This window comes from Etheostoma spectabile, chromosome 6 (genome assembly GCF_008692095.1).
Source record: "Etheostoma spectabile isolate EspeVRDwgs_2016 chromosome 6, UIUC_Espe_1.0, whole genome shotgun sequence".
Lineage (NCBI taxonomy): Eukaryota > Metazoa > Chordata > Actinopteri > Perciformes > Percidae > Etheostoma > Etheostoma spectabile.
The window spans coordinates 11,882,474-11,895,896 of record NC_045738.1 but is presented as its reverse complement, the minus strand read 5'-3'; the positions used below and the strand labels follow the sequence as shown (position 1 = coordinate 11,895,896).

The 13,423-nt window shown below is 40.4% G+C and overlaps 1 protein-coding gene across 2 annotated transcripts in view; it reads right to left on the bottom strand.

Moving 5' to 3' along the window:
• Positions 1–871: 871 nt before the first annotated feature.
• LOC116691244 (nectin-2) overlaps positions 872–13,423 on the bottom strand; it is an 85,542-nt gene continuing 72,990 nt past the window's right edge. The window contains exons 7-10 of one of the 2 annotated variants that reach the window (XM_032518719.1): positions 5,831–5,966; positions 5,583–5,661; positions 5,372–5,458; positions 872–2,576 (exon numbers count right to left, since the gene is read on the bottom strand). In XM_032518719.1, coding sequence (XP_032374610.1) covers positions 2,370–2,576; positions 5,372–5,458; positions 5,583–5,661; positions 5,831–5,966 — 509 coding nt within the window. In that variant the 3' untranslated portion in view covers positions 872–2,369. The remainder of the gene's footprint in view (positions 2,577–5,371; positions 5,459–5,582; positions 5,662–5,830; positions 5,967–13,423) is intronic. The other variant, XM_032518720.1, reaches the window with a different exon arrangement.

The window sequence follows — 13,423 nt, the reverse complement described above, 5'->3', positions numbered from 1 at the left end:
CCCATCTGGCTGTGTGATCAGAATACAGGCAGAGAGCAGACTGCTGAGTCATGGTGGGCTGCTAGTAAAGCCTCACCTTTATCTGCAGTAGGAAAGGCGAGTCTGCACCAGGCCTGGCTCATCCGGACACTGCTGCACTCAATATGGATAAACTGCACGACACAATTGGTTTAAACCATAGACTGTATATTAATAATTAGTATATTAACAGTCTATGATTTAAACAAGTGCGTCAGTGGTGCGGAAAGGTGAGGTAAGTATTCCTTATATATTCACTATATAAGATATAAAATATTATATAACAGAATGGACATTTTGGGCTCCTCTGGTGCATTCTTGGTGCTAGAAATGAATCACGCAGATCTAAAAATGGACCTGTTCTCGTGCCAGTAGACATTTTCATGGACTGTGAGTACGGGATTGGAGGAAATGCAGCCTAAGATAGAAATAGATGAGTCAGACATGAGCGGAGGAAGCAGAGAACAAGGTCCTGCCTCTGTATCAGGTGTGCTGATACAGACACAAGCCTCTCTCTGTTTCAGCCTTTCAATTCTAGAGCCCTCGCATGGACATCTGTAGGTACTGCAGCTGTATCCTGACCATGTGCTTTTGTGCTTGTACTCTACCTTGTGATTTACGGTTAAATGTAGTAAGGGACAATATTCCCTCATAACTAAAGCGCTGAGTATATCCCAAAAAAACATTCTGTATTAGATGCTAGCATGTACTAGTCATAGATGTGACTCTCCGCTGTGCTAAACCCTCCTATACTTTCAGTCCATACTGCTACCACATGGTAAAATGGTGGAATTACAACTGAGGTGAAACATCTGCAGCTGCAAAGAATGAAGAAAATTATCTACTCTAGTTAACTTCTTTACCCGGATCACAATATGTTTATTGAATCAACAACCGTCAAGATGGCTTTCAAAATATAATTCACAAAGAGCTAAACAGATTAAAATTAACAGATTAAAATTAACATTTTAAGTAAAAGAAAAAATAGATCACATTTTCCAAAAGCTTTTTGATAAAATATACCAGTTGGCACTGACACACAAAAGACACCTTTAGGTTTGTGATTGAGAAGAAAAATGATGGACTAAGCATTACTAACCTGTTTAACCCTTGACCCTGATAGTGAATGAACATATAGTTTACTATCAGGCTCTGTGTCCTGTCCAAACTCCATGTAGAACTAATCCTCCACTGGAGAGGAATTGCAACAGATTCCATGGACATAATCCAGATTTATCCTAATCCATCTGAGCATGCTCATAGATAAAAGTGAAAAATAAAAAAAGTTTACAGTTTTTAAAACTAACAGATATCCACAAAAAGGGAGGATGGATGGATGCAAGTAAAAAAAATAATCAAATGTTATGGCAAGAAGGCTAGAGACAAATCAAGTTTCATCAGTTGCTAGCTCTCAAGTTATGTTCCCTTCCACCTGAGGTGAACCAAGTGTCACTGCATTTTCACAAGGAAGGCAAAGGCCACATGCAGAAGACAACAAAAAATTAAAATCAAACATTTACACAAATAGAGTATTGCTGTTGCAGTTACCCCCTTGATGCAGTTTACACACTGATGCCATTACGGTTTGTAAGTCTTGTCTCGACGCTGCCTGATTAACAGCAGCTAATAGCTTCTCCACAAGACACCTGCTTTACACCAACATCATCCCAGCTGGGTTTGTAAACCAAGAACAACAGACAATTACGACTAGACAAAGGCAACATGTAGTACCCATGCATTGTGTTTCTGCTAACCAAGTTATTTAAGTAACCACAATGTGTGTGATACTCGACATTCAATAATGCAAGGCAGTTTAGTTGAAACATGCTCATGAGATAGTTTTTGCAACAGTGTACTTCAAATGTGTTCATGTCCATACTATGTTCTATGTAACATTTATACACAGCAGAGGGTATTTAAAACATTGTCTTTGATTTATCTACATTTGAACATTATTAGTTTCAATAAATCCCTGCAACTGTATAATACAGTTGTGTATATAGTACATTAGCAACATTTTATATTATGCTGGCTCAATCTGATTAAGGTTTAAAAATGGCTTAATTTTCAAAAGAAGCAACATACAACTGAACCATAGTACCAGCAACCTGTTCACAGATAAATATTCTTAAACAAAATGGTAAAAAAAGAACTTTGTCTTTGCAGCACAGACCTCAAAATTCATAGCTAAGCATAAAATTCACATTCACACGTCCTCACATTTTGCATTCACAGAACTCAAGCTATCCCTTTCTCATGTAAGCCTGCAGAAATATTCACTCACCCAGTCATGCACTCACGCATGCACACATATTTACACACACAAACACACACGCCTCTTCTGTGTCTTCTCACACGAACATGGCGGACGACACAAAGCTTTCCCCACGGTTGACATTGGGGCCCTGATGATAGTCCTGGGGGTCGCTGTCTGTGCGCATGTAAGGAGGCGGGACCTCATTGTTTCCGGGATCATCCCAGCCAGAGGGGGCAGCAGAGTGATAATGCTCGCTCACATCTTCATCATTCTCATCATCGCCATGGTAGGCATCCAGGTCCTGCAAGCAACAACGCAACAGTACATATGTCAGCCTTCATTTCTATTCAGCTCAATCCGTAACAAACACTGTGTGTTTTAATAACAGACAACTGAAGTCTTTTCCCACTCGTTGCTGTTTCAAAAGCATCTGGTGCACAAGGTATTTTTGCATTCAGGATTCTTTTTTTCTTGAAAGGCTAACACATGATACAGCAGTTTTCTGTCCATATTTTAAGGCAAAGACGTATCTACGTCTGATGATTTGACTTTGAACTATTCAAGTAGGCTACTAATCAAAGAAATGGTTTACCCCCTTGGCTTGATGAGTGAAACAAAAAACAAAAGATTTATTTAAAAGGAAGGCTTGAAAGGCTATAACCTAGCAGTGAACTCCATCACTTCCTCGCATTGTGGCAAAACCTGAACTACAGAAGTGGACCACCGTCCTCCTCAAGCTGTATCCTGAAGCTAACCAGTGTATTTCTAACACTACAGCCGCTGTGCAGTGACACACTATTACCCATTAACTTGTATCAGACTCCAGTTAATATTGAGAAGAGAGCCCAGATTTGGCAATCTCACACGCCACTGACTGGAGTCTGATAAAACTAAAACGCTAAAAAGGTAAAATAAAAGAAGTAATTAAAAAAAACACAGCTTAATGTATCTATGACACCACAAATTGACAACATAAGAAATGAAAGATCAGGGGCCACATGTATAAACATTGCGTACGCAAGAAAAGCTTGTGTCCGCTGGTTTTCACAGACACTTTGTGATGTATAATGTGTATGTGATGTAGACGTGAGAATGTGCGGGCCGTCACGCAAAGTCTTTTCTGGCTCTGTAACGTGGCGAAATCTAACTGAAAAGTGCAGAAAATCACCAAACATTACAAAATTACGTTTCCACTTAATTTACTGGCATATGTCTGTGACGTTGTCTATGAAAAAACACAATTATATCCACTGATATGCCATGAAAGTTTGTTTATTTATGTGGATAATATTTCACATCTTTGACACTAATAACTATTTAATTTGCAGGGTACGTAACCTCTGTAAGGACTGGAAATGAATGAAAATCCACATAGAAAACACTTTCATCCTTGTCATCTTAAGTATTTCCCATGGATGAAATATCCTACTCACTGTGCAACAAAAATATTGGCACAGGAAAATGCAATAGTGTCTGTGAGTCTGTAGTTAGACATCCATGGCGTACAGGATCCATCTCCCCAGGAACAAACCCTGTGTTGGGTAGGCAAACTTATTGGATGTGTAATTGATCCTGTGGATGATTTGTAGGCTATGTAGGTGAACAAGGTGTACCCGTGCCACCAAACACTGGGCCGTCCTAACTGTCAAAGATGACAAACTTCCAAACAGAAAAATAATTCTTGCCCCCACCTAGGCGATCAGCACCTGCAACGTCACAGGAAGTTCTTTTTTTTTTCGTCTGTGGAACGGGATAACCTCTTGTGATTGGACAAAGAAAGACGTTGGAGCCAAATTTATAGTCGTTTCCATATTGATTTACGGGAGGAGGCAAGGCGGGGTCGTATGGAGCTAGAATTGTTGCTTTTTTACATCTCAAAATATTATATATATATAAAAAAGGTTTTCATACTAATAGCAAAAAAAAAAATCTCAAATTACTTTTTTAAATTCTCAAATATAAGCTATATTTTTTGCTATCAGTTTAAAAAAAAAAATTCTCTCTCTCTGCAGGGATGCAGAACTTGGCACGCATTATACCCACTGATGGCGGTCCGTCCGCAGATGCAGGACCTGGAACTCACCACCAGTGTTTCAGTTTGACTGTTAAAAAGTGTTCGGATAATTAAAAGGTATTTATTTAAAAGTGGGCTGGTTGCTAGTTATCTATCTGTGGTGGTGACAATGGTGCAATGATTCAGACGGACTCCCAAGACAAGACGGTGCTCACCCGACTGGCCAATAGGAACGTGGCCCACGCCCATGACATTTTTTTGGGACATATTTTCACATCGAGAGAAAAATCCTGAGACGAGAGCAAAAAACTGAATCGAGAGTAAAGACTTAGGTTTTGAGAGCGAGAAGAAAAACATTTTGAGAGAAACACTTTTATTTGAGAGATTTTTTTTCACACTGTAGCAAAAAATATATATTTGAGAGTTTAAAAAAGTATTTTGAGAGATTTTTTTTGCCATTGGTATGAAAACTTTTTCTCTCAAATCTTTTTTTTGCTCTCTCATAAAATGTTTTTTTTTGCTATCAGTGTGATAACTTTTTCTCTCAAACTTTTTCTTTTCTCTCTTTTTTTCTCTCGCATGTAATAAAGAAACAATTCTAGCTCCATAGGGTCGGTGGCTCGTTCACGTGTGCTCAAAGGAACGTGATGTATAAAGGAAAGGTGAACAGGACCTGGCATACACCCGGTTTTATACATGTGAATATTTCTGTGCGTAGGTAATTTTCAAGTTTTAGCCGTACGCCATATTCTGGTATGAGAGCTGTGCAGTATTTTATACATTAAGCCCCCCATTATTAGAATGTGGATTTTTCAAACTTTTCAACCCTCAACCTTAATGTTCCCTTAAAAAAACTTAGGATAGGATTACAATTTTTGTACATTGTGCAACAAGGAAAGTGTTAATTAAACACTGCATAATATTTAATGTTTATTGGTATCATTCTAAAGTGTTCTCTCTCTCCCTGAAAGACAATGTTTCTGCACTTTCAAGGTTTGCTGCACAACATGTGATTGATCTCTTCTAGATTGATCCAACAGCGTTAAGAAAGGTTGTAATTTTTAACAAACATGTTCCCTTACCGTGACTGGCTCAGCACTCTGGTTAGTGTAGTATTGGTCTTGCAGAGGTCTGTCCTCAATCACCGGGGCATAACTTATGTTCAGTGGCTGAGCAGATTACAATCAACAGATTATTTTAGGAGATATAATCAAATGAGTTTTTTAATGTGTAGAACAACAGTTGTCTGGTTATTAATACTAATTGTCTTGACTTTTGTCAAAGGTGACTCACTTTGCTAGCCGAGCTGGTGGTCTTCTTGGGGGGAGGGGGCTTGTACTTAGGAGGACCACTGAAATGCAAACACACACAGCTGTCTAGTGAATTAGAATAAAACGAGACATACAGCGTGGGATTTCATCTAACTAACCGATTTTAAAATAACACACAGAACAAACAGCCAGACAAGAGAAGAAAACAATAGTGAATTGAGCTGAAGTAAACTGTCGTCATCCAAACTAGCCAGTCAAACAGATACTCACTCTCCGTTGAGTTTGTTGTTACGGTGTTTGCGGTACATCGCTATGATTGTTCCAATGATGGCCAAGAGTAGTATTACTCCAATGATGGCTCCTATGATGATGCCTGTAGTAGCACCCTTCTCTGGAAGACGAGTTTCTGGAAAAATTAGAGAAAGAGAAGACATACAATACCATTAAACAAGATCCGAAGTGGACATGAATTCCTTTTTTAACTGGACGTTACTGCTAAAGTCCATTCCGTAACAAAGCCTTGTTAATTTAACACAATGGATTACAACCTTTTGGCCTTATGAACCATCAAAATGAAACCATGTCCACCCTGAGCCCCTTATCACCCATTGTTGTTGTGAGCAGTTCAACCAGTGATTGTTACATATAAATTGTTTTTTTTTTTAACCAGAGGAGGTAGAACTTTGCAGTGTTTTACAAGAAAAAACAACAATAAAAAGGATGATTTGGGGAAATATACTTATTTACATTCTGGAGTAGAGTTAAGTGGGAGGATTGATACTATCATCATTTCTGTTCGTTTAATATAAAGCTCCGGCTAGCAGCCTGTTAGCTTAGCTTAGCATAAGAACTGGAATGGAGCCGTTAACCCCAGGCTAAGAAAGCATTCACACTGGCACAATCCAAGTAGGCTAACCCGACTTTAGTCTAGAGCGTGCTGGCCGTGCTCTATGGCAGGGCTAGCCCTAAATTTGTGGGGTTATCTCCTGAAAAAACTACATTACAACCATTACATACTACATTCTATCTAGTTAGATACTAGATAGATAGTATATAAGTTTGAATGTAAGATAAGTAAAGTTACTCTGAACTGTTGGACACAGAATTTATAATAAAAAGAGTGGCCTTAATAAAAGAGACTCAGCAATGTCTGTTGTTTGGTGTGGTGTGTGTGGTGTGTGTGTGTGTGTGTGTGTGTGGGGTGTGTGTGTGTGTGTGTGTGTGTGTGTGTGTGTGTGTGGGGGGGTCTTGATTAGAGTGTTGAGTCACATGGGTGATTAAGATGAACCAGAGGAATCATCCGAGGTTCCACTAATGAACCACGACCACACTGAACCTGAACCCACATGCATGCACGCACGTACGCACGCACTGTGTGTTTACTGAAGGTGCAACCTGGCTCATTATCCCCCAGAAATCCCAGGGGATTATGTTAATGAGAGGGCGTTAAAGGGCAGAGAGGCTCTGAGGCTCATTTGATGAGAACAAACCCTAGTCCAAATAATTGGAAGGGTCATGATTGAATGTTGTTAGTCCTCTAATTACAATTTTCGTCTAACAATAGACTACTTTGAATATGTCCTAAAAATAATTTTCATTCTTTTGCACATACAAAAGTGTCCCAATGATCATCTCTTCTATCTTCTGCTGACGCTGGTTGTACCCTAGCTTTGCTTTTCAGCTCTCTTTTATACTTTTTAATCGTGCCAAGCAATTCACAAAACCCATATTTGGAGGTCTCTGTGAACCATCTACACAATGGACTTTATTAACATTCATTTTGAAAAGTGAAATCATGGGAAAGACAAAATGAAAAACATGACATTTAAAAAAAAAAATCAAAGTGGTTCTGAACTTTCAATATCAAATGCACAATGTGCACCTTTATCGGCACAGTCACAACAATAACCACTACGCTTGCCAACTCTTTAACAATGCAATAAAACGGGTTCCCTGGATATAGAAAACAGAAAATCTTCTTTTGATGGGGTGAAGTGAGTTAATTATGTTGTTTGGATTTACTCTGTGGGGTACAAATAAGTTTTCCATTGTTTTGTCCCCCAGCGCAAAACCAACGTGCGGTGGCCTCATTGCATCTAAAGTAGTTTTCTGCTTCTGGAGGGACACAAACTGCCACTCTTACATGGAGTGGAATACGTGGTTCATTTATTCGTTATGTGTTTACTTCTTAAGATTCAAATCAAACATGAAATACATTTTTGCTTGAAGTACCTTCCCAGTATTTTAACAACCACTGTAGCTTTGTTAGTTAGACAGGCTCTCTGTATAAACTAAATTTTTTATACAACGCGCTGTAATAACTAGATTTGCATATAACGGGCTGTATTTGTATGAGTATTTTTTAAAGTTTTTTTAGGAATTTTAGGCCTTTTTTGTATAGAACAGCTTAGACTTGAAATGGGAGAGAGAAAGGGGGAGTAACATGGAGCAAAGGGCTGCAGGTCGGAGTTGAACCCGCAGCCCTGTGCGTCGAGGAGTAAACATCTACACACGGGCGCCCGCTCTACCAGGTGAGCTAAACAGACGCCCTTGTAGGACTATTTTAATGCAATTTCATATACATTTAGTAGATTTACCATAAAAACTATAAAAATGCATTAAATTCCTTTTTCATTAAGTTTTCTCTACTGCAAAATTGAGTTGTATGTAAGTATAGGTTGATTGAGATATTATTAGTATTGTGTATGAGACTAAATATTTTCTCGGATATTGATTAGCGCAATGATATTACCAAAATACATCCTTTACATAAAGGTTGAATTAGAGTAAAGTGACACAACTCTGTCTGTTCTAATAATCAAGAGAAATCTTAAAAAAAAAAAAAAAAAATTATAATATCAACTGAAATACTAAATTGCAGGGAAAAGGTTGTTGATGATTTCTAACACTTCTGTAATAAGGAGATGAGGACAAGCAGCTATCGTGCTGGAGAATAATTTCAAACTCGGCTGCAGGAAAATCAAACTAATTATTCATGCAACAGTCTGAATCTTAAAAGTGTTTAACCATGAGCTTGTAAAACACACTTTCATTTCTGTTCACCAATAAAACACGAACTTACGGTTGTAAAAGAACAAAGAATGCGAACTTTAAAACAAACAATACTAAATAATTAGTCTGATTTTTCTTTGGACTGTCATTAAAAAGTGTGGTGAACATTTTACTGCGGCGTTTTCAAGTCACGATGGTTCTGAGAGGGGTGCTTTTCCATTTAGTAATGCAGTGGCAATGGAGGGGTGGTTTGTCCAGAAAAACACAGAAGAATAAAAGACCAGGGTATCTTACAAAATCCCAAGCAAAAGAGACTGACTGGATGTGAAGTACTAGCTGGCATTCAGGCTCTATTAGATTTCCAACTGTTGGAACTGAAATTTGGCATTAAACACATCACATCTAATCACATAAATTCAAATATATGTAAGGTAAACCATCTGCCACATGGTGGTGCTGTGTCGCTTTAAAATCAAAGTACTGAGCAGCTACAGGGCACATTTACTGTATTCTAGACTCGATACCTGCCTGGCTAGCCTTGAGTGTTTTTGTGTTACTGCTTCCTCATTCCAGTGCTGTGTCTGTCTACTGGCACGCCGCTCCCTCCTCCATTTTCGCTGCCAGGATTTTAAACTCTATAGATACCCCCCTCCCTTTTGCCTTATCTCACAGGCGTCATTATCCAACTAAAGTCATTTTCACTCAGCAGGTTTCAGGTATAAAGTGGCTCCTTCTTTTCCGATAACCTCTGATAGAGAACAGAGAGCTGCAGGAAAAGAGGCCAAAAAGAGGGATTGAGGTTTCAGTGCTTGTGTGTGAATGACTCAAGAGCGTGCCCTCTGTCTTGGCCCTGGACACCAGCCATGTCTTGCACTAATGAAACGCCCAGACAGACAGAGAGAGAGAGAGAGGAAGGGGAGAGAGAGAGATGAGAGAGAAGAGAGAGCGAGGGGAGAGAGAGAGAGAGAGAGAGAGAGAGAGAGAGAGTTTTAAGAGTGTGTGTGTGTGTCTGTGTGTGTGGGTACTGAGCATTTGCTGGGCCTGTTTAAATCTCTTCAGCTCTTTGTCAAGGACATACATCCCTTAACCACATATATAGAGTACATTCAGGCCATAGACCTGCGCAAACACAAAATACACACTCATGTACGCACAAGAACCAACTGGCATCCTCATCACAGTCTGAGATATTTACACAAACACACTGGTCTGCAGCATGACTTTTGCCCTGCTGCCTTTCCTTTCCAGACAAACATCACATGCATTGACAAGGACATTTCTACATCCATATTTTAACAGAAGAATGGACACAAAAAACCGTTGGCCCACACGTACAACACCAAATCTACTGCAGAGAGCTGTTCTGTATCTCCAATGTAACCATGTGGTGTTTATTTTTTACTGGGAATGCTGAGTTTGGTCCACAGTTCAAACAAAAAAAGTTAAAAGGTCAGCGCCATTTTGGTCAGCCAATCAATGCAGTGACCATACAGTCAGATACACATCTATTCCTACCTATATGTGATCCCTCCATTACTCACCCATGCCTGCCTGGCCAAGCCGGTCAACCATAGACCACCACTCTCCCACAAGCACCAGAGGAGGGGGGGGGGGGGGGGGTGGAGTGGGGGTGAGGAAGAGGAGATGAGCTTGGATGGTTTGCTGAAACGGTCAGAAATTACCGCAGACCCACCTCAGCAAGATGAAAATATCACCAGAATCTCTGGAACTTTAAGATGCATGGCTAAATACCAGCCATAGCTCTGCAGCCAGTAGTGGAAGTTATACCTTCATTCTCTTCATTTTGGTTGCAAAAATACCTTTATAAAAAATAATATATATATTCTGGAGACTGATCACCACTCCTTGAAAAAACCTAGCACATATTAGTCACTGATGGGAAAGCTGAAATGAGAAGGAGTACTGAAAGAGGATTCGTTGAGAGATGAGTCAAGTCGAGATGACGGGGTCCAAACAATGAGTGACATTGAGGAAGGAGGAGGTGATAAGAGAGGAATCAAAAAAGAAAAAGAAGGTGAAGGAGCAGGAAGATCCAAGTGAGATGGAGGCTGTGATTAAAATGCTGGCTTCAGATAAGTACAGAGGGATTTCCCAGTTGCTGCCTGCGACTGGCTGATCACACACACACACACACCCACACACCACACACACACACACACACACACACACACACCACACACACACACACACACACACACACACACACACACACACACACCACACACACCACCACACACACACAACACACACACACACACACAACACACACACACACACACCACACACACAAACACACACACACACACACCCCACACTGAGGGATTGAAGGAAAGAAACAAAGATCTCACATCCATCTCTTTTCCACTCAATCCCGTGTTCTCTCTTCCGGTGTATTTACGTCTCTCCCTGAAGGGATTAAGGTTAACATGCTGGCCTATCCTAAGCATTCCAGCACAGGCCGGGCTTTTGCTGCATTATCTCTGCCTCCTCCCCTCTCCTTCTATCTCTCCCATCATCCCTCTTTCCTGTCATCCCACTCCATCACCAGTGTAATTTGGGATTTGCTTGTTTGGGAAGGTAATATGACAGCGCAAATCTTCAGCGTCTCCCACCGCATCTCTCATCTCCTGTACCTAACGAGTAGAGATAAGTCTGTTTATATTACCCTTCCTGACCTCTTCCACAAATCTGTCTACACACAGGCACGTACACACAGGTTTTTACAACACCAAATGCAAACTAGCCAAATTTGATAAACAGAAAAAATCTTCTCTTCTAGAGTGCTGTAGATCTATTAGAAGAAAGGTTGAGATATACATGCGGTTGGTCTTGGCTTAAGAGATTTGCAGACCACTGGTCACTAGAAAAAAAAAAAAACAATGCTTGAAACAACAATCCTACTGTAGCTGATGATCAAATCCATTCCTAATAGGTTTGCTTGACTTTTTAAAAAGGGACAAGATAGCCAAAGCCTGAGGCATACTGTTAGCTCAACAGGCCTTAGCCTTGGCCATGTAGCAGTGACGTTGTGAGATTGTCCCGCTCATAAAATTTGATGTATGCCATCTTCCCCTCTTTTTTCTCCCACACACGTTTTGAGTCACTCTCTAGTATACTTTTTAGTAAAGTGAGAAACGCCTATTTAATTATATAAATCAACAGCGCTTGATCACTCCACCACCATTAATATCTTTGAAGGAGCAAATTTTTTTTTTGATTTGGTATTCCCTTTTAATATCAGCGAGTCTTTGTTGTTTTAAAGATGTCAATGGAAACGTAAGTTTCAGCAAAGGTTTGCCCTTAAAGTTTGAACATAATGAGACAAACCAGTTTTAGCTGAAATTCGAGCCTTTTGAACTCAACTGAGACACCAGCTACAGTACTGCGGGATAGAAAAACACAAGGCCACCACTGTCACAGCAGAGTGCCTGGAGATGAGATTAGGACCGAATGAATTGATGGCCTCTGAAGGAGATTAAGATAAAGAACAGTACATGTAACCTCATTGCTCACTAAGAGAAAAGAGGAATACTAGTCTTTAGATTCAGAGGAGAACCTGGTAAAACACACACCCTATTCATCTTTTGATTCAGGTTGAGCTGTGCGTACACATGCCAAATCCGTTAGTAATACAGTAACCCAATAATCAACCACATAGATAACTGCACAGAATAGAGTGAGAAGAAGACAAGAGGAGGGGAGAGAGTTACCAAAAGGAGGCAGAAAAAGAGCAAACACAGAAACAAGTTAATAAAAAAAAAGGGAAAAAAAGCTTATGGCTTCACTGCCAGGGAACATATGAGCTGCAGGCCTGGACACAATTATAAATTATTCACAATCAATGCAAGTGCTACGGAGTTGAGTGCTGCAGCTACCTCTGACATTAATTTTATGGCAGTTGAAGACCTTCTACACCCACTACCACAATCACCGTCGCCATCACTGTCATTTACCATTCAGCTGCACTTATGATACTATTACAATTCATTTCAGCACAAAACATATCACATCAAATTGATTGCGCTTGTTCGGACAACACAACCAGCTGAACGGATCCGAAGGGACAGACTCTATCAATCTGACAGAAGGAAAAGATGACTGGTTGTGTGCGTGTGTGTGCGCGTGTGCGTGTGTGCGTGTGTGTTGCTGTTGCCAGGGTTTTTGGTTTGGGCAGATCAGTGATGGTGGTCATTTCTAATCTACTGTGATTCCAGAGCTCAGCATTGTGCATTTCAACTGTCTCAGGATTAAATTCATGTCACTGACACTGCATCTGGGTGCACATACTGCGAGCGGGTGTAATGTGTGTGCGTTTTGACATTTTAATAAGCTGTGTGGTGGTAAACTCAGTATGGTGTGTGTGTGTGTGTGTGTGTGTGTGTGTGTGTGTGTGTGTGTGTGTGTATGTGTGTGTATTGTGTGTGTGTATATGTGTGTTGTGTGTGTGTTGTTTGTGTGTGTGTGTGTGTGTGTGTGTGTGTGTGTGTGTGTGATGCTCCCTTCTCTGGGGAGACAGTGTTGTTCCCTTCCACAGTGCATCAAAGCACAGTCCATTGCCTTGGGAAAAGGCAGGAACTCACTCTCCTCTCCATCTCTTTCCCCCTCTCCATGCCTCCATCATCCCGCCCTTCTATCTCCCTCTCTTTCTTTCTGACAAGGTCGCTGTTAGCCTCTTGCTGTCTGCCCGTCATATTTACAGTCCACTTTACACTGGCACTGAGGTTGTCGGCTGCAACCAGCAGAGAAAGCAGGGTTGCATTAGCCAAATGTAGCTGTCCACTCAGGACATGAATGATCAGTTGTACTACAAGCAGCACTCTGGTTCTCCTA